The sequence below is a fragment of the Grammomys surdaster genome, unplaced genomic scaffold (assembly GCF_004785775.1).
Source record: "Grammomys surdaster isolate TR1022 unplaced genomic scaffold, NIH_TR_1.0 125863, whole genome shotgun sequence".
In the NCBI taxonomy this organism is placed as follows: Eukaryota; Metazoa; Chordata; class Mammalia; order Rodentia; family Muridae; genus Grammomys; species Grammomys surdaster.
The window spans coordinates 1,930,922-1,958,240 of record NW_021620689.1 but is presented as its reverse complement, the minus strand read 5'-3'; the positions used below and the strand labels follow the sequence as shown (position 1 = coordinate 1,958,240).

General features: G+C 48.8%; 4 protein-coding genes across 6 annotated transcripts in view; 2 read left to right on the top strand and 2 right to left on the bottom strand.

Annotated features, from left to right (window-relative positions):
• The window catches only part of Mtf1 (metal regulatory transcription factor 1), a 46,471-nt gene extending 31,697 nt beyond the window's left edge, over positions 1-14,774 (top strand). Inside the window, exons 8-11 of one of the 2 annotated variants that reach the window (XM_028790099.1) lie at positions 2,838-2,940; positions 3,783-4,381; positions 7,834-7,894; positions 9,467-14,774. In XM_028790099.1, the coding sequence (XP_028645932.1) occupies positions 2,838-2,940; positions 3,783-4,381; positions 7,834-7,894; positions 9,467-9,663 (960 nt within the window). In that variant the 3' untranslated portion in view covers positions 9,664-14,774. Of the gene's footprint in view, positions 1-2,837; positions 2,941-3,782; positions 4,382-7,830; positions 7,895-9,466 lie in introns of both variants that reach the window. The other variant, XM_028790098.1, reaches the window with a different exon arrangement.
• Positions 14,775-15,256: 482 nt separating this feature from the next.
• On the bottom strand, positions 15,257-15,937 carry CUNH1orf122 (chromosome unknown C1orf122 homolog). The gene is made up of 3 exons (XM_028790161.1): positions 15,903-15,937; positions 15,614-15,815; positions 15,257-15,352 (listed from the first exon to the last, which is right to left on the bottom strand). The coding sequence occupies exons 1-3, from the start codon at positions 15,935-15,937 to the stop codon at positions 15,257-15,259; spliced, it is 333 nt and encodes a 110-aa protein (XP_028645994.1).
• Positions 15,938-16,160: 223 nt separating this feature from the next.
• Yrdc (yrdC N6-threonylcarbamoyltransferase domain containing) lies at positions 16,161-20,582 on the top strand. Its single transcript, XM_028790101.1, has 5 exons — positions 16,161-16,543; positions 17,041-17,155; positions 17,249-17,368; positions 19,239-19,381; positions 19,822-20,582. The coding sequence occupies exons 1-5, from the start codon at positions 16,161-16,163 to the stop codon at positions 19,877-19,879; spliced, it is 819 nt and encodes a 272-aa protein (XP_028645934.1). The 3' UTR covers positions 19,880-20,582.
• A 708-nt stretch (positions 20,583-21,290) lies between these two features.
• Positions 21,291-27,319, bottom strand: part of Maneal (mannosidase endo-alpha like) — a 6,378-nt gene continuing 349 nt past the window's right edge. For both annotated transcript variants that reach the window (XM_028790178.1, XM_028790179.1), the window contains exons 2-5: positions 26,994-27,319; positions 25,718-25,827; positions 24,470-24,546; positions 21,291-22,556 (exon numbers count right to left, since the gene is read on the bottom strand). In XM_028790178.1, the coding sequence (XP_028646011.1) occupies positions 21,920-22,556; positions 24,470-24,546; positions 25,718-25,827; positions 26,994-27,319 (1,150 nt within the window). In that variant the 3' untranslated portion in view covers positions 21,291-21,919. The remainder of the gene's footprint in view (positions 22,557-24,469; positions 24,547-25,717; positions 25,828-26,993) is intronic.

Below are 27,319 nucleotides of genomic sequence, written 5' to 3'. Positions count from 1 at the left end.
CTCTCCAGCCCTTCTCCCCCTCTCATTTTTGAGTTTGTTCTTTTGTGACAGGATCTCACTCTGTAGCCCAGGCCAGTGTTAACAGTGCTGCTCATCCTCAGCCTCCAGGATCCTGTGATCACAGGCCAGAGCCACCATGCCAGAGCCACCATGCCAGAGCCACCATGCCAGAGCCACCATGGATCGTTTTCAATTATGTTTATTTGCAGTTCACATAACATCTTTATTTTAGCCTCACATGATGATGCACACCTTTAATCCCAGCACTTTGGAGGCAGAGGCAGGCAAAACTCTGAGTTCAAGGCTAGCCTGGTGTATAGAGTGAGTTCCAGGATAGCCAGGGATTCACAGAGAAACCCTGCCTCAAAAAACAAACAAACAAAGCAACCTTTATTTTAACCACAACTTACCTGGGATTCCCTGGCTCCCAGTGTTTGAGGACGCACTTGATGGAAGCCTTTAGACACAGCTTGGACATGTCCGCCCCAGGGTGTCACAGCTGTCCCTGCCTGCTGTCACCCTAATGTCTCTTCCTTTTCTGGACTTTTATTGCCACATAGAATTCTGAGATGGAAGTGGACTGGAGACAGGAGAATTAAAGCTTCCTCTTACTTTGTTAAATTGTGTAGGATGGGGAGGGGCGTGAGGTACGTGCAGATCCCTGTGCTACCCAGGGACGTTCCTCTGAAGTTGGAGGTCCCAGTGGTTGTGACCGTGGGGACTGGGGACTGAGTTTTGCAAGAGCAATGTGTGCTCTTAACCACTGAGCTGTCTCTCCAGGTTTTTAAATGCCTTTAGCCTATGGCATTTGCTAAGTATACAGTTTTCACAGATTTTTGTCACGTAAGGTTTTTAGGTTGGTTTGACTTCTTACTGTGACCCATTAGAATGTCATACTAATAACCTTGGAAGATAATATGTCACTAGTGCATCAGAGGGACGAACTGTAGGGACTTAATTATCTCAGTCTGTTTTCGGCTGCCGACAATATAGTCCTCCAGTTTTACAGAAGAGATACTTACTTGGATTCACAGCTCTGGAAGCCCAAAGTTGATAGGCTGGATGTGTGTGTTCCTGTGTGTGCAGGTATTCGATCGACCTCTCTGACGTGGGTGGAGGTCAGGGGTCATTATCAGTGCCTTCCTCCATCGCTCTCTACTTTAGTTGTTGGGACACAGTCTCTTATTGAACCCAGAGCTCACCATTGTGACTGGACTGTCTGGTCAGCGAGCCCCAGGAATCCTCCTGTCTCTGCCTCACCAGTGCTGGGAATGCAGGCATGCACCTCTCTATCTGCCTGTATTGTTATCATGCTTGTATTTATTAATTCATTTTATGGGGATGTGGGCACCCCCACAAACTCAGGCCCTCTGCTTGTATGGCAAGCACGTTACAGACTAAAACCTTAGCCCTATTCCTTTATTTAGGATGACAAGATCCTCCACATTGTATCCCAGGCTAGCCTTAAACTTGGACTGGCTTTGACCTTTCTATCTTCTTGTCGAAAACTCTTGTATCCTGGATGACAGATGTGTGCTTTAGTGGTGGCCTTTCTTTCTGGCAGGAAGGTTGAGTATGAATGTCCTGGTCTTTTTCCTTCCTTTTCTTGATTTTTAGCACAGGCTAGCCTGGGGCTGACAAAGAATCACCCATTTGTGCTCCCCAAGTGCTTGGGTTAAAGGCTTGTGCTGCCATGCCTAGCCTCTCCCCTCTTTCTGAAGTCAGTAGTGGCCAGTGTTAGACCTCACTGTGCTGGCCTCATTGGACCTCAATGGCCTAAGCTTTATGGGGCTTAAGCCCTAGCATGAGTTTCATTCTCTTTTTAAAGAAGGAATCACTTTGGCTTAATTAACATGAGTTTCCATGATGCAAATTACAACAATAATGTACAGACTACACTCTCATTTGTAGAATTTGGTCTTTTAAAACAGGGTTTATATGAACTAGGTTTATTTTTTTGTGTACATGAGTGTTTTGCTTGCACACTGCGTGGCTCTAGCCATGGAGGCCAGAAAAGGGTGTTGAATCCCCCAGAACTAGAATTATAAATGACTGATAGCACCACGTGGATCCAGGGTGTACCCTACTCCCAAGCCTCCTCCCACCCCCAAATCCTCCTCTTAAATGCCATAGAGTAAAGATTTCAGGCTTTGTGGAGCCCCTAGTCCCTGTCACAGTTACTTGTCCCTGCTGATGTATTGTGAAAACGGCATCTCTGTGCACATGTCTGCATTCCAGCAGAACTTCATACAAAGACTGGTCATCAGCCTGCAGGTCAGAGCAACCGATTCTTCATGTCTCAGTTTCAGGGAAATGTGTTCCTTCACAGAAGGCAGAGACACAGATAAATGCTGGCCATGATGGCTCACACCTGCAGTCCCAGTGCACAAAGACCAAGGCAGTAGAATCAATTAGTTCAGGACCTGCCTGAGCAACTTAATGAGATTCTCTTTCAAAATTAAACTTTTTTTGTTTTTGTTTTTCGAGACAGGGTTTCGCTGTGAAGCCCTGGCTGTCCTGGAACTCACTCTGTAGACCAAGCTAGCCTCGAACTCAGAAATCCACCTGCCTCTGCCTCCAAGGTGCTGGGATTAAAGGCGTGCGCCACCACCACCCAGCTCTGTCTCAAAATTAAAAAAGAAATGAGTACTGGACATGCGGATCGGGAGTGAAGGCTTGCCTGAAGAGTGCAGGACCCTGGGTCAGTCTCTAGGATTTACAAAGAAGCTAGAGGCAGGAATCCTATCAGAAGGTCATTCTGATTCCCCTACTTGCGTGTATTCTTCAGCGGGAGAACTTTGTCAGGATGGCAAATCTCACAGCTCTCTCCCTGTCAGACACAGGACCAGGACCTCAGCACAATTTCACCAGCAATCATCTTTGAATCAATGTTCCAGAATTCCGACGACTCTGCAATTCAGGATGACCCTCTGCAGACAGGTGTGTTCACATTTCTATCCACCCGTTTCCAACCCTGTGATGCTCAAAGAAGGTTTCCTTTTCTTTTTTTTTTTTTTTTTTTTTTTTTTTGGTTTTTCGAGACAAGGTTTCTCTGTGTAGCCCTGGCTGTCCTGGAACTCACTCTGTAGACCAGGCTAGCCTCGAACTCTCGAACTCAGAAATCCACCTGCCTCTGCCTCCCAAGTGCTGGGATTAAAGGCGTGCGCCACCACCGCCCGGCGAAGGTTTCCTTTTCAATCTCTTGTTGGCTTTAAAAAAACTGCAGTAGCTGTGGGCTTTTCTCCGTCTAGTGTGCTGCTTTGCTCACCAGTGGATGAGACCCACCGATGAGGCTTCTTATATGTGTAGGTAACTGTACTAGAAGGGAAGCATCTGTGCAGTAGTGTTCCACGGCCAGATGTCTCCTGACTAATCATGCCAACAGAGCTTGCCTCTTCTCTTTGCAGAAGAACAGTATGACACTTCTGTTCTAGTTAAGTTTGCTCAGAACCTGTCTGTGTAATGTATATGATTAGAAAGCCTAGCACTTGGGCCTAAGGCAGAAAAGAAAGAATGCAGGAGGCAGGCAGTGAAGTGATTGGCTCATAAAGACTGTTTCATGACCAGGCAGTGGTGGTGCACACCTTTAATCCCAGAATTTGGGAGGCAGAGGCAGGCGGTTCGAGGCTACCCTGGTCTACAGAGTGAGTTCCAGGACAGCCAGGGTTACACAGAGAAACCCTGTCTCGAAAAACTAAAAAAAAAAAAAAAAGAATATTTCTTTGAGGTGCCTCTGAGGTTTGAGATAGATGTGGATACATATTTCTTCTTTTCCTTGACAGCTGCCTTGATTGACAGTTTTAATGGTGATGCAGAGTCTGTCAGTGATGTCCCACCGCCTGCAGGAAATTCCACATCTTTATCTCTTCCACTCGTACTGCAGCCTGGCATCTCCGAGCCACCCCAGCCTCTGCTACCAGCCCCAGCTCCGTCCGCACCTCCACCTGCTCCCTCCCTAGGACCCAGTTCCCAGCCAGCTGCATTTGGCAGCCCCCCTGCTCTCTTACAACCTCCAGAAGTGCCTGTTCCCCACAGCACACAGTTTGCTGCTAATCATCAAGAGTTTCTTCCGCACCCCCAGGCGCCACCCCAGACCATCGTACCAGGACTTTCTGTTGTTGCCGGGGCTCCTGCATCAGCGGCAACAGTGACATCAACCATGGCAGCACCAGCCCCACCACAAAGTACTACTGAGCCCCTGCCTGCTATGGTCCAGACTCTGCCCCTGGGTGCCAACTCTGTCCTAACTAATAATCCCACCATAACCATCACCCCAACTCCTAACACGGCAATCCTGCAGTCCAGCCTGGTCATGGGAGAGCAGAACTTACAGTGGATATTGAACGGTGCCACCAGTTCACCACAAAACCAAGAACAAATTGTAAGTATTACTCGTAAGCACACCCAGTGGGGTGATATGCATATAGGGGACATGACCCTCCTTTCTTTACTCCCTTCCCCCTTCCCTCTTTCCCTCCTTCCCTTCTCTCTCTCTCTTTCTCACTCTCACTCTCACTCTCTCTCTTTCTTTCTTTCTTCCTTCCTTTCTCTCTCTCTCTCTCTCTCTCTCTCTCTCTCTCTCTCTCTCTCTTTCTTTTCTTTTCTTTCTTTCTCTCTTTCTTTCTTCCAGCAGTACTAGGAATTGAAACTAGGGCTTCACACATGCTAGGCAAGTGCTATACCACTGAGTGTATCCCCAGCCTTTAACCAGTCTTTTATTTCAAAAGGGAAATGGCTAGCATGTCTGCCTTGAAACACGTATTCGTGGAGCCATTTTCCCCCATAAAGTATTGCAGATCCAGGGGAATGGATGTATCTAAGATAAAGACAGAGAAAAACAACCTTAAAGTTTACCTAAGGAATATTCCCTCTGAAACTAATCATATCATGTAGTACCACACTGGCATGCCCAGCCTGAGGGTAGCACGTGTCCCAGGAGAGCAGTGGATTTGGATCAACAGTAGCAGATCACAACACTTGCCTTATAACATCAGAAGATTGGATTCTTCTTTCAAGAGATCAGACCCATGCATTGCCACACGTGTGCTGAGCCAGCGCCCACCGCTGAGCACGTCCAGGCCCCAGGGTGCTTTTCTAAGAATGCATTTGTTCTTGATGACTCTGGAAATGATGTGGTCATCATGTCCTTGTGTCTTGAGAGCCTAGTTGCCAGATTCTATGTTGGAGGATACAGAAAATGAAAAGGATGATGTATTTTAAGATGCTCATCAAGTAAGGAGATTAAAATATTACTATTACCAACAGGTAAAAAGCCCGATAATGCCAGCAATAAAGCAGAACAAAGCAAAGTCCTGTGGAGCTCTTACCTTATGTAAAGGGGATAACTATGCACTCTCTTTGAGGAGGAACATGGCCTGTGTGTGGAGGACAGCTCTTGGGGAGACGCTTGTTGATGTCAGTTGTCTGTACCTGCTAACTTTTTTTTTTCTTTCGAGATAGGGTCTCTTTACAGAGCCCTGGCTGCCCTAGAAAATCACTCTGTAGACCAGGCTGGTGTTAAACTCACAGAAAACTGCCTGCCTCTGCCTCCTGAGTGTTGGGCTACCAGGCCTGCCTCTGCTAAGCTATCTTGCCAGTGCTTTTTAATTTTTTTTTCAGATCTATTTTAATTTTTGTATATGAACATGTTGTCTGTATGTCTGTCCACTCCATGCCAGCCTGGTGCCTTCAGAAGCCATAATAGGGTGACTGGCCCATACAAGATAAAGCTGAGGTTTAAAAGTGGGCAGGCTGTCCCCAGATCTGTGTTTCCATGTGAGAGCTTGGCCCCTCAGAGGCTTGCACGACCACACAGATCAAGTGGGCCCTGAGCCGCGGGACTGCAGTTTGGAAATGGCTGGGCAGCTACCTGTGGAGACATCTTGTTTGCCTGTCGGGTGGTTGGGGTCACTGGAGTAGCCTTTCCAGTATCCTGTCCCAGTCTACTGCTTAGAGTCTTTATTGTTTTTCTGGAGCTGCCATTGGGGAGCTGTCAAAACAAATGTCACTCCTTTTCCATGTGACTCATTTACATATATTTAAATATGGGCCTCATGCCTATAATCTCTTTGCTTAGGACATATGGGCCGAAGTAAGTTCAAAGCCAGCCTGGGCTATAAAGCCAGATCCTATGTATTCATCCCAGCCCAAAAGTAAAGGGTGATAGGGAGGACCAAGCACTTGTACCTCTATCCTTCCTTTTTTATCCCCGCGGTGAGTGCTAGGCCAGTGCAGCTGCTCTGCTACTGAGCCCACTCCGCAGTCTTGCATCGGTTTTTATATCGATTTTATAGCTCTGTCTGTCTTAGCCGGAAATCAGAATTCTCCCCAGACCCATCCAACACATTTTGTTGTGCTTTAAAGTATGATAGGAAGGAAGAGAGGAGAGAGAGGAGAGGGGAGAAGGGGGGGGGGGGGGGAGAGGGAGAGAAAGAGAGAGAGAGAGAGAGAGAGAGAGAGAGAGAGAGAGAGAGAGAGAGAGAGAGAGAGAGAGAGAGAGATCACCTAGAGCCAGGAAATGGTACATGACTTTAATCTCAGTACTTGGAGGCAGAGGCAGACAGATCTCTATGGGTTCAAGACCAGCCTGGTCTACAGAGCTAAAGTTCCAGGACAGCCAGGGCTATACAGAGAAACCCTGTCTCAAAAACAAACGAAAAAAAGATGCCCCTTTAAGATAACTAGAAAAATATAGAAATATTAATTATTTTTATGTGAATGGGTGTTTTACTTGCATGTATATCTGTGTACCACATGTGTTCAGCACCTGTGGAGGCCAGAAGATGGCACTGGGTCCTCTGGAAGAACAACCAATGATCCTAAGGGCTGAGCCATCTCTCCAGCCCCTAGAAACCCTTTAATATAATAGAAAGTAAAGTGGAATTCTAATACAGGTTGGTTTGTTTGGAGTTTGTTTGTTTTGTTTTGGGCTTGTTTGTTTAATTTTTTAAGATAGATATCTTGCATTAGGTCTGATCTCAAATTCACTGTGTAGCCAAGGCTGTCCTTGAGCTTCTAGCCTTAGCCTCCTGAGTACTGTATGCCTGTGCACAATTCATGGTCTTGATGGTAATAATCCAGAGGCTGGTATCTACTGGCTGCTATAAGCTGAGTGTTCTGTACCATCTCATTCGTCTTCGGAGTCCTTTGAGAGGCTCTTCAATCCTCACCCCAGCTTTTATAAGAAGCCATGGTTCTAATAAGTTAAGTCACTGGGCTGCAACCTCAGCTTGGGTGGTAGAGGCAGGTGTATGAGAAGTTCATGGCCAGCCTGGGTTACATAGTGAGAATGTATCTCAAAAGACGAAACCAAAACAAATGACAAAGTCCAAATCACTGGACATGAATCTGGTTTAGTCAAGTCCTGGGACCCGCAGTGGGGCTGTCCTTAGTGCTGTGTTTGATGCTGTGTTCTCATGATGATGGTAGCCTTATGCTGCCCTGGGGGAACACTCTAGACTGTGGGAAAAGGAACATTACAGGTTTCTATATTATAGAAAGAATCAGGGCGGACTTTAAAACCAGCCCAGACCTCCCTCTGAGAAGACCATCACCTGAGGAAAGCAACCCTGAAGGGGTCTCTGGACACATACAGTCCACTAGACTAGGCAGCTGGGAGGCAGGGAAGTAACAGAAACAAAGCTGGCTATAGTGTCAGCATGGAATGTCAAACAGGGCAGTGACCTCACATCAGTGCACAAACAAGAAGCCGGAACACTGAGGGTTTCTGTTTTCTTGGGTGAGCACTATAGCTGGGGGCTTTGGAGCCTGGGATGGCTGCCCAATTGAAGTGGCCGTCAGTGTGATTTTGTTGTATTGTGTTTCCTTCAGCAGCAAGCATCGAAAGTGGAGCAGGTGTACTTCACCACCGCAGTACCAGTAGCCAGTAGCACAGGTATGAAATCCGCATTAGCTTTAAAAGAAGTTCTCTGGCCTCTCTGACCTTGCTTCACTTGTTAAATTTTTAAGTTGACATTCCATAGTTCACTGAGTAGCCCATGTTCTCGTGGTGAGCCAGTGTGCTGCTGGTGAAAACGGGGGCTCCATCCTTTATGTAGTCCAAGGGTTTTCCCTTGGTTAATAGAGCTTGTAAGCAGAACCAGGAGAAGGTTACATCACAGGTAACGCTAAGAGGGCAGTGAACTCACGGGGGTCTTGTCTAATTACAGTGAGCAGCAGCAGCATCTGGGAGGGAAACAGCTGGAAGGGACTCAGCTCCACCTGAGTGCTCCTTATCTTTTTTACTAGTCCTGAGGATTGAACCCAGAAACTCACATATGCGAGTCAAGCCCTCTACCACTGAGCTATATCCCCAGCCAGAACTTTCACTTGAAACTTTTTTTTAAATGTGTTAAACCCAGAACCAAGCGTGGCGATGCATGCCTGCACTGCCGGCACTGTGGGGCCAATGCCAGGATGATGAGAGAATTCAGCTCTTGAGTTCTAGGTTAGCCTGAGCTGCATAGTGGCTTCTAGGTCAGTCTGGTAAAATCCTGCAGTGGCAGCTAACTGAAATAATTAAGGGGGAGCTGGGCAGTGATGGCATGTGCCTTTAATCCCAGCACTCTGGAGGCAGAGGCAGGAGGATCTCTGTGAGTTCGAGACCAGCCTACAGAGCGATTTCCTGGACAATCAGGGCTACACAGAGAAACTTTGCCTTGGAAAGCAGTGAGGGCCCAAAATAGATTCATTGACTTCCAAAGGTCATAAATGAACCTGTAGGGAGGAGCCCTCTGAGCACCCTGTTCCCACCCTGTGTCCTCCTACTAGCCCTCAGCTCTGTTGTACGAGGAACCTGGCTGAGCACAGAGCCTATGTGTGTGTAACACACGTGAGGGCGAAATGAGAATGGATACGAATAGGCTGGCTGGGTAGGAGATCACTCGACATCTCTCACAGGGCAAACATGAGCCACATAGAGATAGATGCTCAGTGTCCTAAGGAGCTGGGATCTGGTAGGTCCTGTGCCATGCGGAGAGGGGTATAGAATGCAAGCAGCAATGCTCTGTGCATGTGCCTGGGGCTCAATACTGCCTGCCCAGTGGTTAGTCACTTGCATAGCCTGCAGGGACCACCACCTGGGGCAGGCAGGAAGAGAGCGGGGAGCCAGTTGGTCTTTGAAAGATGAGGGCACTGTCTGCCTGCAAGTTTAAGCAAAAGGAAGAGCCCAGAGGATGACGAGGAAAAGGGTGGCATCTGCTGTGGCTGCACAGATGTGGCAGAGAGGGATGGGGTGTATCTAGATTATGTGGGTGGGTCTTCTAATGGGAGATTCCTCACAGGCCTTTTCCCTGAGAAAGAACCTGGACCAATGTAAAGCACAGCAAAGCCCACAGCATAGTGTCTTTCCTGCCTGTCGTGCCTGCCTCCCAGCATTCAGTTCTCCCTCCCACCCCGTCCTTTCTCCCCCACCCCTCATGCCTGTTCCTGGCCACTTGAAGAGCAGTCTCTCTCGCCTCTCTCATAGGGAGCTCTGTTCAGCAGATTGGCCTCAGTGTTCCTGTGATCATCATCAAACAAGAGGAGGCCTGTCAGTGTCAGTGTGCGTGCCGGGACTCTGCGAAGGAGCGGGCGGCCGGCCGGAGAAAGGGATGTTCTTCTCCACCCCCTCCAGAGCCGAACCCCCAGCCTCCTGATGGGCCCAGCCTGCAACTGCCACCCTAGACTTCTCCCTCATCCCTGCCCCCCCTCATCCTCCTTCACCGGACCCTCTTCCTGTGAGCAAAGCAGACAGGCTGGGGCTCCTCAGACCCTTCGAAATGTTAAGTGCCATGGATGTATCAGAGTTCCTGTCCCTCCAGAGCCTGGACACCCGGTCCAGTCCGGTTCACAGTGAAGCACTACTGCAGGGGTAGAGGAAAGAGCCTGGCCGGCAGCTTCTCCAGGGGAAGGGCCTGTGCGCACCCCTCCAGGAACAGGGTGAGCAGGAAGTACCAGGTGTGATGCTGCCATCATGGGGTCAGAAATTGGAAGGATGAAGAAATCTACCATCTGAAAGCCTCCCCTTTCAGACGTATTTTCTTTACTCATATACCAGGAACATCCATTTTAAGGAACTGATCTTTGGAGGAAAAAACAAAAACAAAAAAAACCAAAAAACAAAAAAAAAGAAAAAAAAAGAAAAAAGAAAAAAGGAAAAAAAAAGCTAAGTTATAAGTGAACTGTCTGGCTGCACTGTATGTCACTTTTGCTTATTGTTATGTGAACTTGGAAATTAAGGTTACTTGTATGCATAAAAGTTCTAAATGAAAGGGTGTGGTTTCCATCAATTTGGTACTGCCCATCATTTGCACTGGGGTCATTGTGGATTGGGCAGGAGAGTTCACTGTGCTGGGTGTTGCTCCTCTTCTGTGTCTTTTTAATCTGAGGCAACACCTGAAGGGTCAGGCCACCGCTCTGTGAAAGCGGGTAAGGCAGTTGAGAACTGTGAGTTAGACAGGGCGAGTTGCTTCGTTGTTGGCACTTGGTTTCTGTGGAGCTTGGAGTAGATGCAGACGGGTCTGCCGTGTATCCTGCTCAGTCCTAGTGGGCAGCTGCAGGCCTCCTGGCCATAGTGAAGATGTGGTTCTGCAGGGCCCTGAGGCGGTTGTTGACCACTCTGTTGCTGATGTGCTAGAGCTGTCTATAGCACAGCACGGCCTTGCTTGGCTCTTTCCATCTCTCAGTGCTTGTCAGTGCTTGAGGCTTGGAGCCCATCTCCTAAGGAAGTGCCCGATTTTATCCTAAGGTGAATGAGAGGTTTATGGCCAGTGGCTGCCAGGGTCTGCCTGCCTTCGATGATGTTTGTTTCCTCAGAACAGAAGGGCTGCTTTTCCAGAGAAGGTACAGATCTAAGGGAGTTGGATGAGGCAGTAGGTGGTCGGCAGGCATTCTGGTACCCAGTTCTTCTGGTACCCAGTTCTAGCCAGGCTTTGGTCATCCTCTCCCATCTGCATCTCTCACGTCTCTTAGATTTGCATATAGCCTCATACAGTGCAAAGGAAGATTGTGATCTCTCAACAAAAAGGAATAAAAACCTAAAATGATGATATTCTACTCAGGGTAAAACAAAAAGTTCCCCTTCCACCAAAAAGCCTGAAGCTTGCAGTCAGTTTACCTCATTTGGAATGTTTCGTTGTGTTACAGGATTTTTTTTTTTATTAGTGTATAGAATTATACCCATCCCCTTGCCTTTGGCTCCAGGTTATTGCCTCCTCAAACATAATCTATAGGAGAATGGGGGTGTGGCTGCCCGTTTGCTATTTACTGTGGCCATTGGTGCTTAGCAAGCTCAGAAGGTAGCTGGGTCTAGGGACTGGAGGAGGCCTCTGCCTCCTGCAAGGAGCAGGATCCGGTGCCCAAACAGGACAGCCAGAGAGCTGTATAGGTTGCCCTCCTGCAGTCTGGGCATTTCCTCAGAGCCAGCTAGAATGGTGACTCTTGTCTTCAGGCAAGATATTTAGGGACAGTTGGCCAAGAGGGTCATGGGAGCAGTATTGAGGAGAAATGGCACAGGTACAAGCAGCTGATCTCCCATTCCAGGATTGGACCAGGAGTGTGAATTTCTGATGTTCTACACTCCTCCTCCCCCCACAAAGGTTGATGGGTTTGGGCAACCATAGACCTCTGCAGAAATCTGCAAGGTAGGAAGAGCCCTCTGTTGGCACAGTGGTTAGTCCTTCTGGGGAACCAGCTGCTTGCGTGTAGGGTTGTCCTTGGCTGTCTCTAGGACTTGCACTCACAGGAAGCTTTGCACTTGGGCCCTCACTCTTTTCTTTATAACTTCTGAGGAGAGCAGTGAATGGGACCCCAAAGTAAGCTTGTATCAAGGGACAGTAATGGCCCTCCCACTTACTCTGCCCATGATGACCTGGGAGTCTGGTTTGCTGGGAGCTGACATAGGAAACAGGAGCCTAGGGAGGATGTATAGAAGCTTTTAATGGTTTAAATATGGCTTCTTGGTTAGCTAGGGCACTTAATGGTCCATTCCTAGGTCACTGGGGAGGTGAAAAAGCAGTTGAACAGTGTTGAGGCTGAAATGTTTCTAGGTGATGGAGTTAGTGGCTTTAGAACACGAGACTCTCAGATCCAAAGAGCTTTTGGAAAGTGAGGGCTTTGCTTGCAGTCCATGGCTGTTGAGAGCCAGTGTGTGAAACAGGGTAGACAGATACTTCTGCCATGGTGTACCAGCAGTCCTTCCCCCATCCTTCCACAAGCCCAGCCTCTAATTCCAAGGACCTTGGAGAAGAGGGAGCCTCCTGGCTAAACTAGAGCCAGAAAGACCATTCATGGAGAGAGTGGTTTCTCCAGGGAATGACTTTAGGGTAAGGCCAAGAAGAGTGAATTCTGGCAGGTCGATTTAATCCTTTCCTTCCATGGTAGCCGTCACCACTGTTACCCTGTAGACCATACTTGGGTTACCACCAGCATCTCTAGTTTAGCCTCTTCCAAGAGACTAGTCAGCAGCAGGGCTGCTGGGCTTAGGAGGTGGTCAGGTAATCTTGGTCCCACCACACTGCCTTATAAATGTGGTCCTTCCCAGGCAGGTGGGTAAGGCTAAAGGACGATAGCTCAGTGTCCTTGACAGGGTCTGACCAACCTCATGGGGCAGCACTAGTTTGGCCACAGGAGTACTGTCATCTATTGACTTAGTCCAGTTCAGAAGATGATGGTAATGCCAAGGAGAGGCCTGGAGATGTGGAGAGCCCTCTAGATAGAAGGCTTCCTTCCCTTTCAGAGTCTGTAGATGGGAAAAGGTGGTTTTCCGGGTCAAGGCAGTGGACTGATGAGGTAATAGAGGTGCCTGAGGTTTTCCTGAGGCTTTGTATGATGCTGAATGTGTCCAGAGGGACAAATTTGCAGAACCTCATATTGATATTTTAAAGAAATAATAAAATAAAAAGCACTTTAGGTTACTTTATCTTTAACCCAATTGCTGCAATTTCTGTTGTGTATGTATATATACAAATATATACTTTCCACAAAGTTTTATTTTTTGCTCAGAATAAAAGTTAAGTTGAGGTGTAAAATGAAGAGCACTTACTTGGGTGCAATATATGCATAGCTTGACAGTCGCTATCCCACGTGGCCCTGGCCTAGCCTGGCCTCAAGCTCCATCAGCCCTGTGCTGAAGCTGGCCACAGGGAACAATATTAGCATCTCCCCAGCTGCTCAATCTATGCAAGCCTTCCCCGTGCGTCCGGGGCGCCCCCCTCAGGCCCTCCGAGGAACTGCTGCAGCTGTTTTCTTCTGACTGTTGAGGCCCCTTTTCTTTTCACTGCTTCTTGGTCCCCCTCCTCTCTTTCCCCTCTTCCCAGGACAAAATGATTCCTGAAAGGAAGGGTCAGTTGTTCCTAGGTAGAAACTTGGCACCTTTAGACTTTCATATTTGTAATCACATCCATTGAAGGGAAAGGCTTCTCCAGTGTCACTGAGACTATTGATTTGTGGAACTGCACTACCATTGCGCATCAACAGATTTTTTTACACCCCCAATCAGAAATATGTTGGAAGGGGCAGGCAGTACAAGCCTCCTCTGTTGGTTCAAAAGCAGGACTTCCATGCTTCATCAAATCCATTTTCAAAGCCGTTAATAACCTCCCTCACCAGCTCCCACTTAATTCTTAAATTCCCAACTGCAGAGGCATTTTAAATATATTTCAGCCAAAGCAAGATTTTCACAGATGAAGTTTTGCAAGTGGTTTTGCTGTGATATAGATGGGAAGTTATCCATCTCTTATTTGAGGTAGAAGGGGATGAGGCACAAAACTGGATTATACATATTTCTGATTGGTCTGTCTGGTCTGTTTCTTGCATATTCTTGGGGCAAAGATAAAAGGGTCTTGTTCCTGATGTCCCTGCTCTTGGGGAAGTTGGTCATTGGCCTGGGCATTTCTCACTGTTCTGGTGATATGAGGGCTTCTCAGTCCACATTGAAAATGCAAGTTAAATTTGGATCTGTCAAGGTATATTATAGTACAAATTTTTTCTAGAACTGGCGTTTAAAAACCATACAATGCTCCTTGGGTGGTGGCCTACTGGGACAAAAATAGTTGATGTCACTTTCTCAACACAATGCAATTTCTACTTATTTTTACAGGAAATGTTTTCATAAAACTTTTTTCCACCAAAATCTAGGGTGTTTATTGCAATATCCTCATGGCCCTCAAGGTGCCAAGTCAGGGGCTTGCCCAGCCTTGCCTCGGGTGTCCTCAGGCTCCCCAAGGGCTGTTTGAGTCAACAGTCTGCATCTTTTGTTGTGCTCTGGAGAGAAACTGTCACTGAGGTTGGAGTTCCAGGAAGCTAGTCCCTTTTCCTTCGAACTCCTCCTTGTCCCAGTTTGGGGAAGGTGGCTGGAAAACAGGCTTTTCTGGTTGTTTGGCTCAGATCTAGCCAGAAAAGGCCACAAACTCTTCTCTTTTCTAACACAAACTAATCACTGGCCAGTGGTCTTGGTGACGAGTTTTTAAGTCCCAAATAGTTTTATTTGAATTATGTAAAAGTATCGAATTATTTTAAATGTAAAACATGGGAACGGACTTCAACTGAGCGATATGAAAACCTTACAGGTTCAGTACTTCCAAAGGAAGAAACCTCCAACTCCCAAAAAGAATAAATACGAATTTGTATTTTTGAAGAATGTGAAATAATGGTGTTTGCTTAATTGCTCATTTTGTATAAACTTAATATTGTACTTTAAAATATCTGCTATGAAGTGAAAATTTAACTTTTTGGAATTGAAAAAGCAATATTAAATACTAATGAAACCTTAATTAAATGCTTATTTAAATCTGGTAGTACCTGTGGCATTACTTCCCATCCCTGTCCCTGGTTGACACTCTCTTCCCACTCCCAGCCATAAAGTCTTGGAGGGACATAAAGGAAAGGTCAGTCACTGGGGGTCTGCAGGTTTCCTTTTAATCAAGACTCTGCTGAAGTGTTTTGTGGGGCTGAGAGCTCCCAAAGCATGAAATGAACATGTAATACCACCTGGAACCCCCAAAGCAGGCCAGACCACTCTGGCCAGCACTGCTGGCCTTCCCAAATCTGAGTACTCAAGACTGGATGTTCGTTGGCTACATTTCAAAGCACAGTACTGCCTTCAGCCAGGATGACGTGGGAGTGAACCCAGCTGCTAGTAGAGTTGCCATCCCAGGCTGAGGGCCAAGTACCAGCAACTGCCAGTGAAGACTGGCCCCTTTTGGTGAAGAGAGTTGGTCAGAGTCCAGCCATCGGCCCTGGAAAGGGACAGAAGTCAGGGTGCCCGGCTAGGGAATGATCAAGACTCCGCAGCTCCATCGCCAGCATCCTTTGGAAGGCCACCTCTGGCGGATACAGATGGCTGGGGCGGCGCTCCAGACTTGGCTGAACCGTTCTAGTTGGAACAGAAAGAGGGGGGAAAAGTGAGCCCAGAAAGGCCTTAAGTTAGGCCCTCGCAAGAATAAGGCCACTTGGCGTCTCAACAATATTATACTTTTTCAAAACCCTAGCTCAGATCAAAGGAAGTTACGTGTAGAGCGGTGGGGGATGCTCTTCCACCTGCCTCCTTTGGGGCGAGGGGTGGGGGGCGAGCTTGGCCAGTGCAGTCAGTGGGAAAACCCCACCTCCCCAGGCCCAGCCGGGAGTGGGCACTGACCCCGCCACCAGCCGGTTCCGGGCGCCGGCGGCCCAGCTGCCGCAACATCTCCTCGCAGGCGGCGATGGTGTCCAGGAGCTGTCGCTGCCGCTGTTCCACGGCGTCCAGCAGCTGCTGGGCGCGTTCATCTCGGGGCGGCTGCGGGGGTGGCCTCCCGCCGAGCCCCAGCCCCGCCTTCCCACGGTCCACGCCGGCAGCCTCCCTGCCCGGGAGAGAGACGGCGTCAGGGCCGGCGCTGGGCGGCGCGAGGTCGCGGCCCCAACCCACCGCCCCGCGGGCCCGCTCTCACCCCCGTGACCAGCCTGCGCTGGGACCCCACTCCATCGCCGCCCGTGCCACCCAACCACCACCCCTCTGCAGTCCTCCCCTGCCCCTGCGCCGCGCGAGGATTCCGCTAAGCCGAGCCCCGCCCCGTCCCCACCGTTCTCCTTCAAATCGCCTGGGGGTCGCGGTCCCTTTAAGCTGCCCGGCGCGAAGGCGGGGCCGAGCCTCGCGGACCGGAAGTTGAGTTCGTGCGTCACTTCCTCCCGGAAGCAGGTCTGGACGGATGTCTACGGCGCGTCCCTGTGCGGGGCTGAGGGCCGCGGTTGCGGCCGGCATGGGGCTGAGCGACGGTCCAGCGGGCTCTGGCCGCGGCTGCCGCCTTCTGCGCCCTCCCGATCCCGCTCCGGCGCTGCCAGGGGCCCGGCTGTTGCGGCTTCCGGAGAGCGAGGCCGCAAGCCCCGAGCGCTCCGGTTGGACCGAGGCGCTGCGGGCCGCCGTGGCCGAGCTACGCGCCGGCGCCGTGGTGGCGGTCCCAACTGACACGCTGTATGGTCTGGCCTGTTCGGCGAGCTGCTCGGCGGCCCTGAGCTGCGTGTATCGCCTCAAAGGCCGCAGTGAGACCAAGCCGCTGGCCGTGTGCCTGGGCCGCGTGGCCGACGTCTACAGGTGAGGCTGCCCCGACCCGGCCCCGCTGGGGGCGGCACCGCGGGAGGGGTTTCCGGTGACAGCCTTGGGAGACTGAGGCGCCGAGCGCGGGAGGGGCTTGTCCTGGCTCATCAAGGAATCCGGAACTGGAAATTTGTTGGTTGCGCTTAACGCTTGCCAGGATCCGCTCTAGACGGTGGGTCGAAACTCTGAGTTAGGCGAGCATGGCACTCTTAGCGCTCTTGTGATGTACGGAGGGGAAGTCCGTTTCGGAGTAATGTCTTCCAGATAAGACAGTCTGAGGTTGTATTCACGTGTCACGGCGCTGTGGTTTTGTCCCCAAGACGGGCGTGTAGACTAAAAGTCCGGGGTACTCTGTGGAGTCTTCTGCCAGAGTTCCGAGGAAGAGGAATTAGAGAGTCAGGTAGATGCAAAGGAACCCTCTCCAGAATCCGCCTTGAGTCCAGGAAAGGTCCATCAGGGTGATTTGGAGTGAACTTGTGCTCCTTTGCCTGCAGGTATTGTCAGGTGAGGGTACCTAGGGAGCTCCTGGAAGACCTGCTCCCAGGACCTGTGACCCTGGTGATGGAACGCTCAGAGGAGCTCAACAAAGACCTGAATCCCTTTACTCCTGTGAGTCAGATTTGAGCTTTTTCTGCAGTCTGAATCAGCCTCCTTCAAGCCCTTGATGCCTTCCTCACATTCTCTTTTCCTCTTGCTTCACAGCTTGTTGGCATCCGGATTCCTGACCATGCCTTCATGCTGGACTTGGCCCAAATGTTTGCAGGACCACTTGCACTCACTAGTGCCAACCTCAGCTCCCAGGCCAGTTCCCTGAGTGTTGAGGTGAGAATTGGCCCCAGCAGGTTAAACTGCTGTTTCCTCAAAACAAACAAGGCTGACTCTGTAACGGGATTGCCTGGCAGAAGTCTGGGCCTTTGGTGTGTAGGTGAGAAGGTTTCCCGTTTGGTGTTGGTTAGAGGAGGGCATCCAAAGGCAACAATCTCAGATGGGAGCAGGTGGTGCTCTTGTAATACCAGGACAAAGATGCTAAGGTAAGAAAATCTCAAAGTCAGCCTGAGTTGTTTAGGGACACTTAACTTTTTTTAATGATTTATTTTTATTTTATGTACATTAGTGTTCTGCTTGCATATATGTCTGGGTGATGGTGTCAGATCTCCCGAACATGGAATTGCAGACAGTTATGAGCTGCTGTGTAGGTACTGGGAATTGAACCTTGATCCTCTGTAAGAGCAGTCAGTGCTCTTAACTGCTGAGCCATCTCTCCTGCCCCCAGAAGCAAGCTTGCTTGCTTGCTTGCTTGATTGATTTATTTATTTACTTTAGAAAGTGTTGGAATTATTTTATCTTGATAGGCCAAGGGAGAGCAGGTGTATTGTTTTATATCTATAAAAATAGAAAAGATGCTGGGGTGGTGGTGAATATTTTTAATCCCAGCATTCAGGAGACAGAAGCAGCCTGATCACTGAGTTCCAGGCCCCCCTGGTTTACAGAATGAGTTCCTGGACTTCATAGAGAGACCCTGTCTCAAAGAAAAAGAATAGATTATAGGAAATAAAGACAGTTTTGTGAGGGAAGTAGTTGTCAGAGACTTGACAACAGTGCTGAAAAGAATTTGGGGTTTTAAAACATTAGTTCAGTGTTATGTCACATGGCCTTTAAAAGACAGTCCCAACTTCTTGCCAGTTCTCTCTGACCTCTTTCTTTTTGGAGGGGGCATATTTGTTTCTGTTTGAGATGGGGTCCACTCTGTTACAGGCTGGCCTGGAACTCAAAATTAGGATCTTCAGGCCGCCCCAGTTTTGAATCTTGCAGCATACCCGGCTTCACGTAATGTCTGACTCCTGACCTTATTCTTTTATTTTTGCTTGCCAGATAGGCCTGAGACTGGATCATTGCAGTCCTCTGTCGGCTGTGGCTTAGAACAAACGCACAGGCAAACACTCACGTTAGGTGCAGTGAAGTGATGGCTTTCCTGTGCTAGACCTGGGGCCTTGGAAATGCAGGGTCTGCTTTACTTGCTCTTGGTAGCTAGCTATTCATTGTGCCCCAGGGTGGGAATCTTCCCAGAGGAGGAGTAAGTTCTGACCTTGTCAACAGCCCTGGACCAGCACAATCATTGTTTGATTTGTAGCTGGTATTTATGATTCTCACATCGCCAAGACCCTGGCCTAACTGCATTGAAGACTCTTTACTGGGGGCAGAGGAATCTAGCTCTTGTTAACAGGACACCCCGCAGCCCAGGGACTGAGTGCTGGTGGCATGTGTTTGCACAGCCCGCCCTAGATTCTTCTTCATGCTCTGATCTTCACTTCATGGATGTTTAGGATCAGGCGCTAGAGCTTCACTTTAGGGCCCTGGATGAAGTGATTTGTATGCATCCCACAGACATGGAAAGACTGGGCTCATACCCAGCATGCCACTTTTTAGACCTAGGCCTCCCCAGTCCCTGTAGTACTTGGGATTTCCTTCTGTTACATTAAGGTTTTCTTTATGAAACGTGTAACTTAGAGTGCACACTTACGGGGCCTTCAGACTTGGTACATATGGGATCCTGGGTGTTAATTGTGCCCTTGACTTAGCTGCCCATAACTAAGAGGTTTCTCCACTGCTTAAAAGAAGATGCCTCAGTTTAAATGTGAACCGTGTATTCAGGGTGATAATACAGCCATGCCCTTCCTTCCTTTCTTTTCAGGAGTTCCAGGACCTCTGGCCTCATTTGTCCCTTGTCATTGATGGGGGACTGATTGGGGATAGGCAGAGCCCTGAGTGTCGCCTCGGCTCTACTGTGGTTGACTTATCTGTTCCTGGAAAGTTTGGCATTATCCGCCCAGGCTGGTAAGTATCTTTCCTGTGCCATTGGGATATGCGAGGGAGGTTGGAGAAAAGAGAAGCTTTAAAGTACGTACAGATTTTCACCAAGCGGTGTTAATGCATGCCTTTAATCTCAGCACTCGGGAGGCAGAGGCAGGCAGATCTCTTGATTTGAGACCAGCCTGGTCTAAAAAACAGTTCCAGGACAGCCAGGGCTACACATAGAAACCCTGTCTTGAAAGCAAAAACTTGTCCAAAAAAAGTACTTATTTTCATTACCATTTTGCATTGGTTGGGGCCACTAAGGGTCACGACAGAAAGGTAGTAAGTGGGCTGGGACTAAATTTGCTGGCTTTTTAGGATTTGTTGAACAGTGGGACAGTAATCATAAGAGACTACTCAGATTTTGGTGGGCTCGGTGCCCTGAGACGTCAAACTCTTTATCTGTCTTCTGTCTTCTTCAGTGCACTGGAAAACACTACAGCCATCCTCCAGCAGAAATATGGGCTGCTCCCTTCATAGGGGTCCTGTTCATAAAACTTGGGAGGACCCAAGGACCATGCTGGATACTATGTGTCTGCTACTGGTTGGCAAAACCTCATTGGTGAGGTTCCTGGAGCTACATCTGTAGCCTAGCTTTTTAGGCAGCATCCTTGGCTCTGAATCCTGTAGGCCAGCCAGAAACTGCAGGGTTGAGCATTGTACCCAGGGGAAGGTTATATGTACTCTGTAGATTCATGTCAACCATGAATTAAATGGAGGGAAGAACATTCTGGAATGGCCTTATTATTTTAAATGCCCCTTCTCAAACCTCCCCCCTTTAAGTTAAGTAACTTGTACAAAATTAGAATGCATTAAGAGCTGCTTTCTGGGAACAGTGACATTTGGTGTCAAATTAGTTGAAGGCACTAATGCAGTCTAGAAGTCTTAAGACCAATGCAGCAAAGTCTAGGAGCCCAGGCCAAAGCTTTCTGGGTACAGGGGAGTGGTCATTTGGGGAAAATTATTCTAGGAGTCCCACGTAAAATAATACTGAAAAATAAAAATCTTGACTGTTTTCAGCCAGTGACTTTCTTATTTATTGATATAGTTCTATGTTTAATTTATTTAGCTTCACTGTTTATGCAGAAACCTTTTATCTTTGTTCATATGTCTATCAAGTATTTACATAATTATTTTGGGGTATTTGAACTTTTCTGGTTATTAAATATTGCTTCTACAAACAGTTGTAAATGGTTTATTTTTCTTTGATTTCTCGGTCAAGATATTTATGTGCGTTATGGCTATTGATGTAGATTAGCCTTCAGAAAATCTGAGTTTAGTTTCACTGAGGATGCCTGCTCCTTCCTGCTGCCTTGCTATATCCACAGTATATATGCATGGAATAAAATCACCACTGGTTAAATTCAGCCCTTTCAACTAAGCTACAAGCTGGGTGCTCAGCCAGGTGGGGTTTAGTGTCAGTGACGGGGCTGGTTGTCCTTGAAGTGACAGCTATTCCACATCATCCTCCATCTGCATCTATTTCCCAGAGTTAGGGCTCAGCTTTAGCCTGTAAACCAGTCCAGTAGGTTCCAGCGAACATTTTCTTTTCAACAGTCTTAATGAAAATATTCGTCGGGTCTTACTTTTAACAAGCGTCCTTCCTAGTAGCATTAGTTTATTTGTAAGTAAGCACTGGCTTGTTAACTTCCTAGAAATCTCATGTAAACTAGTCTTTCAAGCAGATCCATCTCCATTGTGCTGAAGCTAGCCAGCCCAGCCATACACTGATTGTCACAGACTGACCTAGAGGTCAGCATTTATGAGGGCTGCAAGAGGAATGTGTACTGGCAAACACCATTTCATATTTAATACAAATCACAGTAGCACTGAAAGTGGCCTCCCTGGCCTAGACAGCTGAAAGGAGTGACCTAGTCCCCTCTGCAGCTAAATGTTCATCTGGGAAAGGCTCCGGAGCACAGAGGTATTATCTTGGAGGAAAAAATAGCTGAACTCCCAGGCCTGGGTGTAGCTGCAAAGAGCAAAAACAGCCGAGGTGCTAGCTACCCGGTTACATCAAAAGCAGGATCCTGTAAGCTTTGGGAAGGAAACCTTGCTCAAATTCCCCAGGACCTACCTGACAGTGGGTGCTTAGTAATGAGTGCGGGTGCTCAGTGTTCCTGATAATGGGGCACAGGAGTCTACTGGAAGGACCTTAGGCCTCTTAGAAGTGTCAGACATGGTTCCCTGGGTTCAGCAAGATGTGGGAAGGTAGCTGTCCAAAGGAAGTAAGTGCATGCTAGCTTAGAACCCTGAGACCCTTTTAAGCACAGGGGCTTACGCAGCTCCACAGCTGAAAGCTGAGGGACACGGAGCTTCCTTAAGCCATTGCAGCCACTTGCCCCCCTCCCACTTCATCATGCCTCGCTTCCCAGCACCACCAGTCCAAGTGCCAGCCTCTGTTTTACGTGAGCTAGCTGATCCACCCACAAACTCCCAGTTGCTACTTGGGACTAGTGAGTGCCTATATCCTCAGCTGAACCGCTTGGTGATCTTGAGGTTTGTTTGGGTGATAGTCCATCACATCAGCCATTGCTCCTTTTCCTTGATGAAGTGCTCTGCCCAGCGCCGGGTCAGCTCTAAATACAGGCTGGGCTGGTGAGGCAAGTAGTCCAGATACAGGCGAGTTGGTGTCGTCTTGGGGACAGCTTTCTCAATTTGTGTTCCCTCATGCCACTCATTGAAGGAGGTGATGGAGACTATTTCAGGCCTCACAGTTAGGGCCGCCTGCAGGGCTGTCTCATAGTACTTGCCGTTGACCCTGTTCCGAGTATTGTGGTTGTTCCAGGGCCGAATGCTGGTATCAATGTACCCAGGCCCCACACTAGGGATGAACATCAGGTTGTTGGTATCACAGAAGTTCTTCACAGCTTTCCAGTTCTGATGGGAAGAGCCAAAGGAGAAGCCGTTGGAGGCAAAGTAGGTGTACATTCCGTCGAATCCTGCAGCAAGGATGTCGTGGGTGTGACTCTCCTCCACGAGCAGAGCTATGAAGACCCCATCGTAGGGAGTGTTGCGGACAGAGTGAGGCCCGTTTTGTGTCAGGAGGTGGGCCCAGGCCTCAGGGGATGTCAGATAGGAGTCGTAGATATAAAAGAGTGGGAGACTCTTGCCCATGCTATTCTTATAACGGTAAAATGCACCGTGGGAGCCATACCTGAGGAGCAGGAGGGAGAGGCTGGAGTTGGTTGTGGTAAGATTAGCCACAGGGGAGATCTCTTTCTGTGCTCACAGTACTCTGGGATCCAGCAGTCACATATTGAGCCTATGCCTGCCTCCCTTCTCAGCACCCCCTGACCCTCTTCCCTAAGCCCGTCCCTAAGCCTCTTCTCCCCAGCCTGGCCACCACCATCTTCATCTGAATTTCAGCAACAATCTTCTAATTGGTGTCTAGCCTAGCCTTCATTCCTGCCTTCTTATAGGATACAATCTGACCACCCCTTACCATGACCTGTAAGGACTCCTGTTTCTGGTCTGATCTGACCTATTTTCAGTCTTGCTACTACACATTAGATTCCACTTCTAACTGGCCCTTCTGCTGAGCTTCACGTGAGTTTGCCCCGTCTTAGCACATACCTAATCTGCCGGTTCTCTCTGCCTGGAATTCTCTTCTTTCTCCAGATCTTTGCAGATCTAACATCATCATCATTAATATTTTATTTGATACAGGGTCTCATGTGGCCTGGAGCTCACTAAATAGACCAGACTAACCCTGAACTAAGAAGTTCACCTCCCTCTATCTCCTAATTGCTGGGATTAAAGGCATGTGCCATCATGCCTGGCCAGAGCAGACATTTTTAAAAAACTGGGGGCAGGGATGAGGAATGGATCTGGGAGGAATGGGGAAGGCAAATATGATTTTTAAAGTTACTTTAAATATGCTTTTTAAAAGATCCATTATGCTGGAGAAATGACTTGAAATTAAAAGTCATTGCTGTGCCTCCAGAGAATCTGAGTTCTGTCCCCAGCACCTACATTAGGCAACTTGGAGCATGCCTGGAACTCCAGCTTCCTCTTCTGGCCACTGGGCACGCGCACACACATATGCGTATAATAAAAAATAAACTTTTTTTTTTTAAAGTTGGGGATTGGCCAGGCAGTAGTGCTGCACACCTTTAATCCCAGCACTTGGGAGGCAGAGGCAGGTGATTTCTGAGTTCGAGGCCAGCCTGGTCTACAGAGTGAGTTCAAGGACAGCCAGGACTGTACAGAGAAACCCTGTCTCAGAAAACCAAGGGGGAAAAAAAAAAGTTGGGGATTGAATCTATTGGAGCCAGGGCCTCTGACCTGATGATGCATGCCTGTAGTCCCAGCACTTAGAAGCTTCAGAGCAGGTCCTGTTCAGGGTCACACTCAGCGACATAAAGAGCTCCAGGCCAGCCTAAATTAGACCTACTCATTCCTTTTAGCTTAGCAACCACATTTATATCTCAGTTCTAGGAGCGGGGAAGTCCAAGATCAAAGTGTCTAACAAGGTTGGTCCTTGGTAAGGGCTCTCTCTTGCAGCTGACAGATGGCCAACAAGCTGTACGCTCATACAGAAAGCAGGAGTCAGCTCCTTAGATGTCAGGGCATGTAACCTATCCTCTCAGAGAAGCACACATCACCATTCTAAAGTAATTCCTTGAAGGCTGGACAGAAGGTACCAGCTCACACTCATGCTTAGCAGTCAAAGGACCCTTTTTGGGCACATTCTTAACACAAAAACTTCACTTTGCTTTTTATTGTTTTTATTTTTTATACTACAGATTACTGTGGTTTCTCACTTCTTATTTGGGCTGCACTCCTAACTACTAGGTTATAAGTGCCAAGTTAGAAACTTTGCTAAAGACAGTAACTATATGTGTGGGTACTGGACAGTATTTTAGTGAATATGTTCAAGCATGCATGAACACTTGGATACTAAAGGCTCAGTTATGGCCCCAGAACTAGACCCAAAACTCGGCTACCTGACTCAACCCAGCACCCTCACTGAGAAACAACTTCTTGGAACATGTACTCCAGCCCTGTACTGCCTAGCCTAGCCCTCTATCCCTTCTGTCCCTGCTTCCTTCTAGATCCCCATCTTACGTGTCAATGATGTACTTGATGTTGTCATGGACAGTGATGTCATCCCGGCCCTTGTAGGGTTGGATATGGAAGGCCACCTGCCACAATAGAGGAGTTGCAGGTCAGGTGAACATTCTAGAACACAACACATATAGCTTAATGCCCCAGCCCTGGATTGTAGGAGGGGTTGAGTTCAGGAGTGCCTGGCAAGGATAGGCTCAATAAAGGTTGCCCCTGCCCTTCAGATCAAAAACAAAGAGTGAAGGCTTGTCCGTGTCACACGACAGGGTATCTTGTCTGGGTATCAGTCTGGGTTGCTGCAGGATGGCGTTCAGGTGTCCATCTCTGTCAGCTCCAATCATGAGCACAATGAGACGTGTTCCTACACTCTGACAATAGAAAATGTGCCGTGATCTGTTAAACCTGCCAGAGGTGACCTCGAGGGAAGGGGGCTTCTCGGTCATTTTCCATCCTTCACCACAGAAGTAGGACTGACTTCCCCTGTTGATGTATTTGAGGAAAACGGCCATACACATATCCTTCCACTCAAAGATGACCTTGCTTATGGAGGAGGTTCAGCTGTCCTCTGCTCTACAGAGTGGAGTCTAGAATTCTGTCTGCAGGTCCATTTGGTTCTTGCCTGCCCAGGATCCAAGATCAGGATCTCTAACCTACCCTATATGACTTAAAAGTGAAGGAGCTGAAGAGATGGCTCAGTGGTTAAATCTACTGGCTGCTCTTCCAGAGGACCTGAGTTCCCAGCACACACATCAGGTGACTCACAACTAGCTCCATGGGATTAATGCCTCTGGCCTCTGCAGACACCTACACGTACTCACACAGAGATAAACACAGGAAAAAATTAGAAAATAAAGGTAAATATTAGAACGCGATGCTTATATAGTCTTCCATTTGTCCCCTATTTAGTTTTCTCCAAATTAAAGATGGTAACAGTTAACATGGGCATAGCCTGCTAGACCCTCTTTCAGTATGGGACACTTGCTATGTGTCTGACATCCCTAGCCACCCCACACTAACCTTACAGCAGAGAAGGGGAATTCTCAGCCTTGCAATGGTGGCACATGCCTTTAATTCCAGCACTTGGGAGGCAGAGGCAGGTGAATCTCTGAGTTGGAAGCCAGCCTGGTCTACAGAGCAAGTTTCAGGACTGCCAGGAAGATACGGGCAAACTGTGAGAAACTCCAGAAGAGGAGTAGGGGAAGGAGAGGGCGGAGAAGAAAGGACATTTTCCAGAAAGAGAGAACTCACCTGGATGTTGTACTGATGGGCAGTGTCCAGGATGGCGGGTACCAGGTCATCTGTGGGCTCCCCGTTATCATCAGCCATGCCAGGTGGATACCAGGAGAGAACTAAAACTCCTAAACAGTACAGAAACCCCTTCAGTGGCACTCAGTGCGCCACCTCCCCTCTCCGCAGAGCCTTTCTTATCAGAAATGATCTCCAGCTGCATGATTTCTGAAAACTTCCAGCCAGGAGCCTGCCAGGTTTTTAGGGACAGATCCGAGGCTCAGAGCTCAAGTGGTCTTGGAGCTGTCCACTCAGGCAGTGCTGAAGTGCTGCTGCCAAAGGAACCAGGCTTTGAACGAAGTGCAGCAACGAGTAGCAGACCCAAGGGTAAAGAGTGGCCATGCCACACTGATCTGGAAGCCACAGCCCTACCTCTGAGGTCCTACCTGAAGACAAGTCCTATCCCCGTGCTTCCTATGGGCGAGAGCTCTTGCCTTGACTGACTGCCCATCTAGAAAGCAAGCCTGGACAGAATAGCTATTATCTATTATCTAATAACCCACATCCTAATTATCCTTGTATATGTCCCAGACCCTCCTTGTTTGTTTAAATCCTGCCCCACCCTCCCAAGTGCTGGCTGGCACGAACCACTAAACCTGAATTCTCACCTTGTAGCTCTCCTTCCTATTTTTAAACCACGTCAAGGTATAACAAAATATATCTTTAAAACTTGAGGAATTCGATGACAAAATCTAAATGAAATGAACCTCCCCCCGACCCCCGCAACCCCCCAGCCGGTAATGCAGAAGGTTCTTCAGAGCCTCTGCTGGTTGGGCACTTGATGAAAAACTCCTGAGTTGTGCCCACCCTCAGCCCTGCTAGATGGGCCGTGTAGCTGCTACACTCCCCTGCACTCGCTGTGAAAGCAGAACCCTTCCCAGGCTCTCCTTTGAGCCCCAGAAGGGCCTGGATCCCCAGGCCTCACTCTCCTAAATCCTGGAAGATCAACAGACTTACAGCTGCTCTTTTTACCGTCCCTGCTCGGGATAGCTCTGCTGCATACACCACCAACAACCCAATGGAAAGGTCCTGGGGTTGTTGAGGCTCAGAAAGATCCAGAAGGTACAGTGGAAAATTAGAAGGGGCGGTGGTGTGTAGTGGACCCGGGATGAGAGTGGGAGGTCAGCCTGGCGGGAGAGTGCAACCAGGGACCCAGTGGCTGGGCATCAAGAACTGAGGTTCCGGAAGGAAGGGCGAAGCTAGGGGACAGACTGGCCAGGGGAACGCTGGGACTCACCGATGGCAGCTTCTTTGAGCTGGGTCATGTGCTCTCGTAGCACGTCGGGGTCCCGCGAGCTGTAAGGCCCCAGTTCTGGGTAGAAGCTGGAGCCCAAGTCATCTGGAGGGCTGTGGCGGCCACGCGGGTAGCTGGCCGAGATCTTAGGGTCCCAGTGCGGCACCATGACATGATCCCAGTGGATGTAGTGGCCCTCGCGCCGCGGACTCCCGTACCACGAGTAGTAAAAAGCGTGCAGATCGGAGTAGACTCTCAGGCTCTGCCGGGGCGCGGGATCGGCCTCAGCCGGGCCCAGCGAGGCGCGCGGGGCGGCGGTGCGCGGTGGA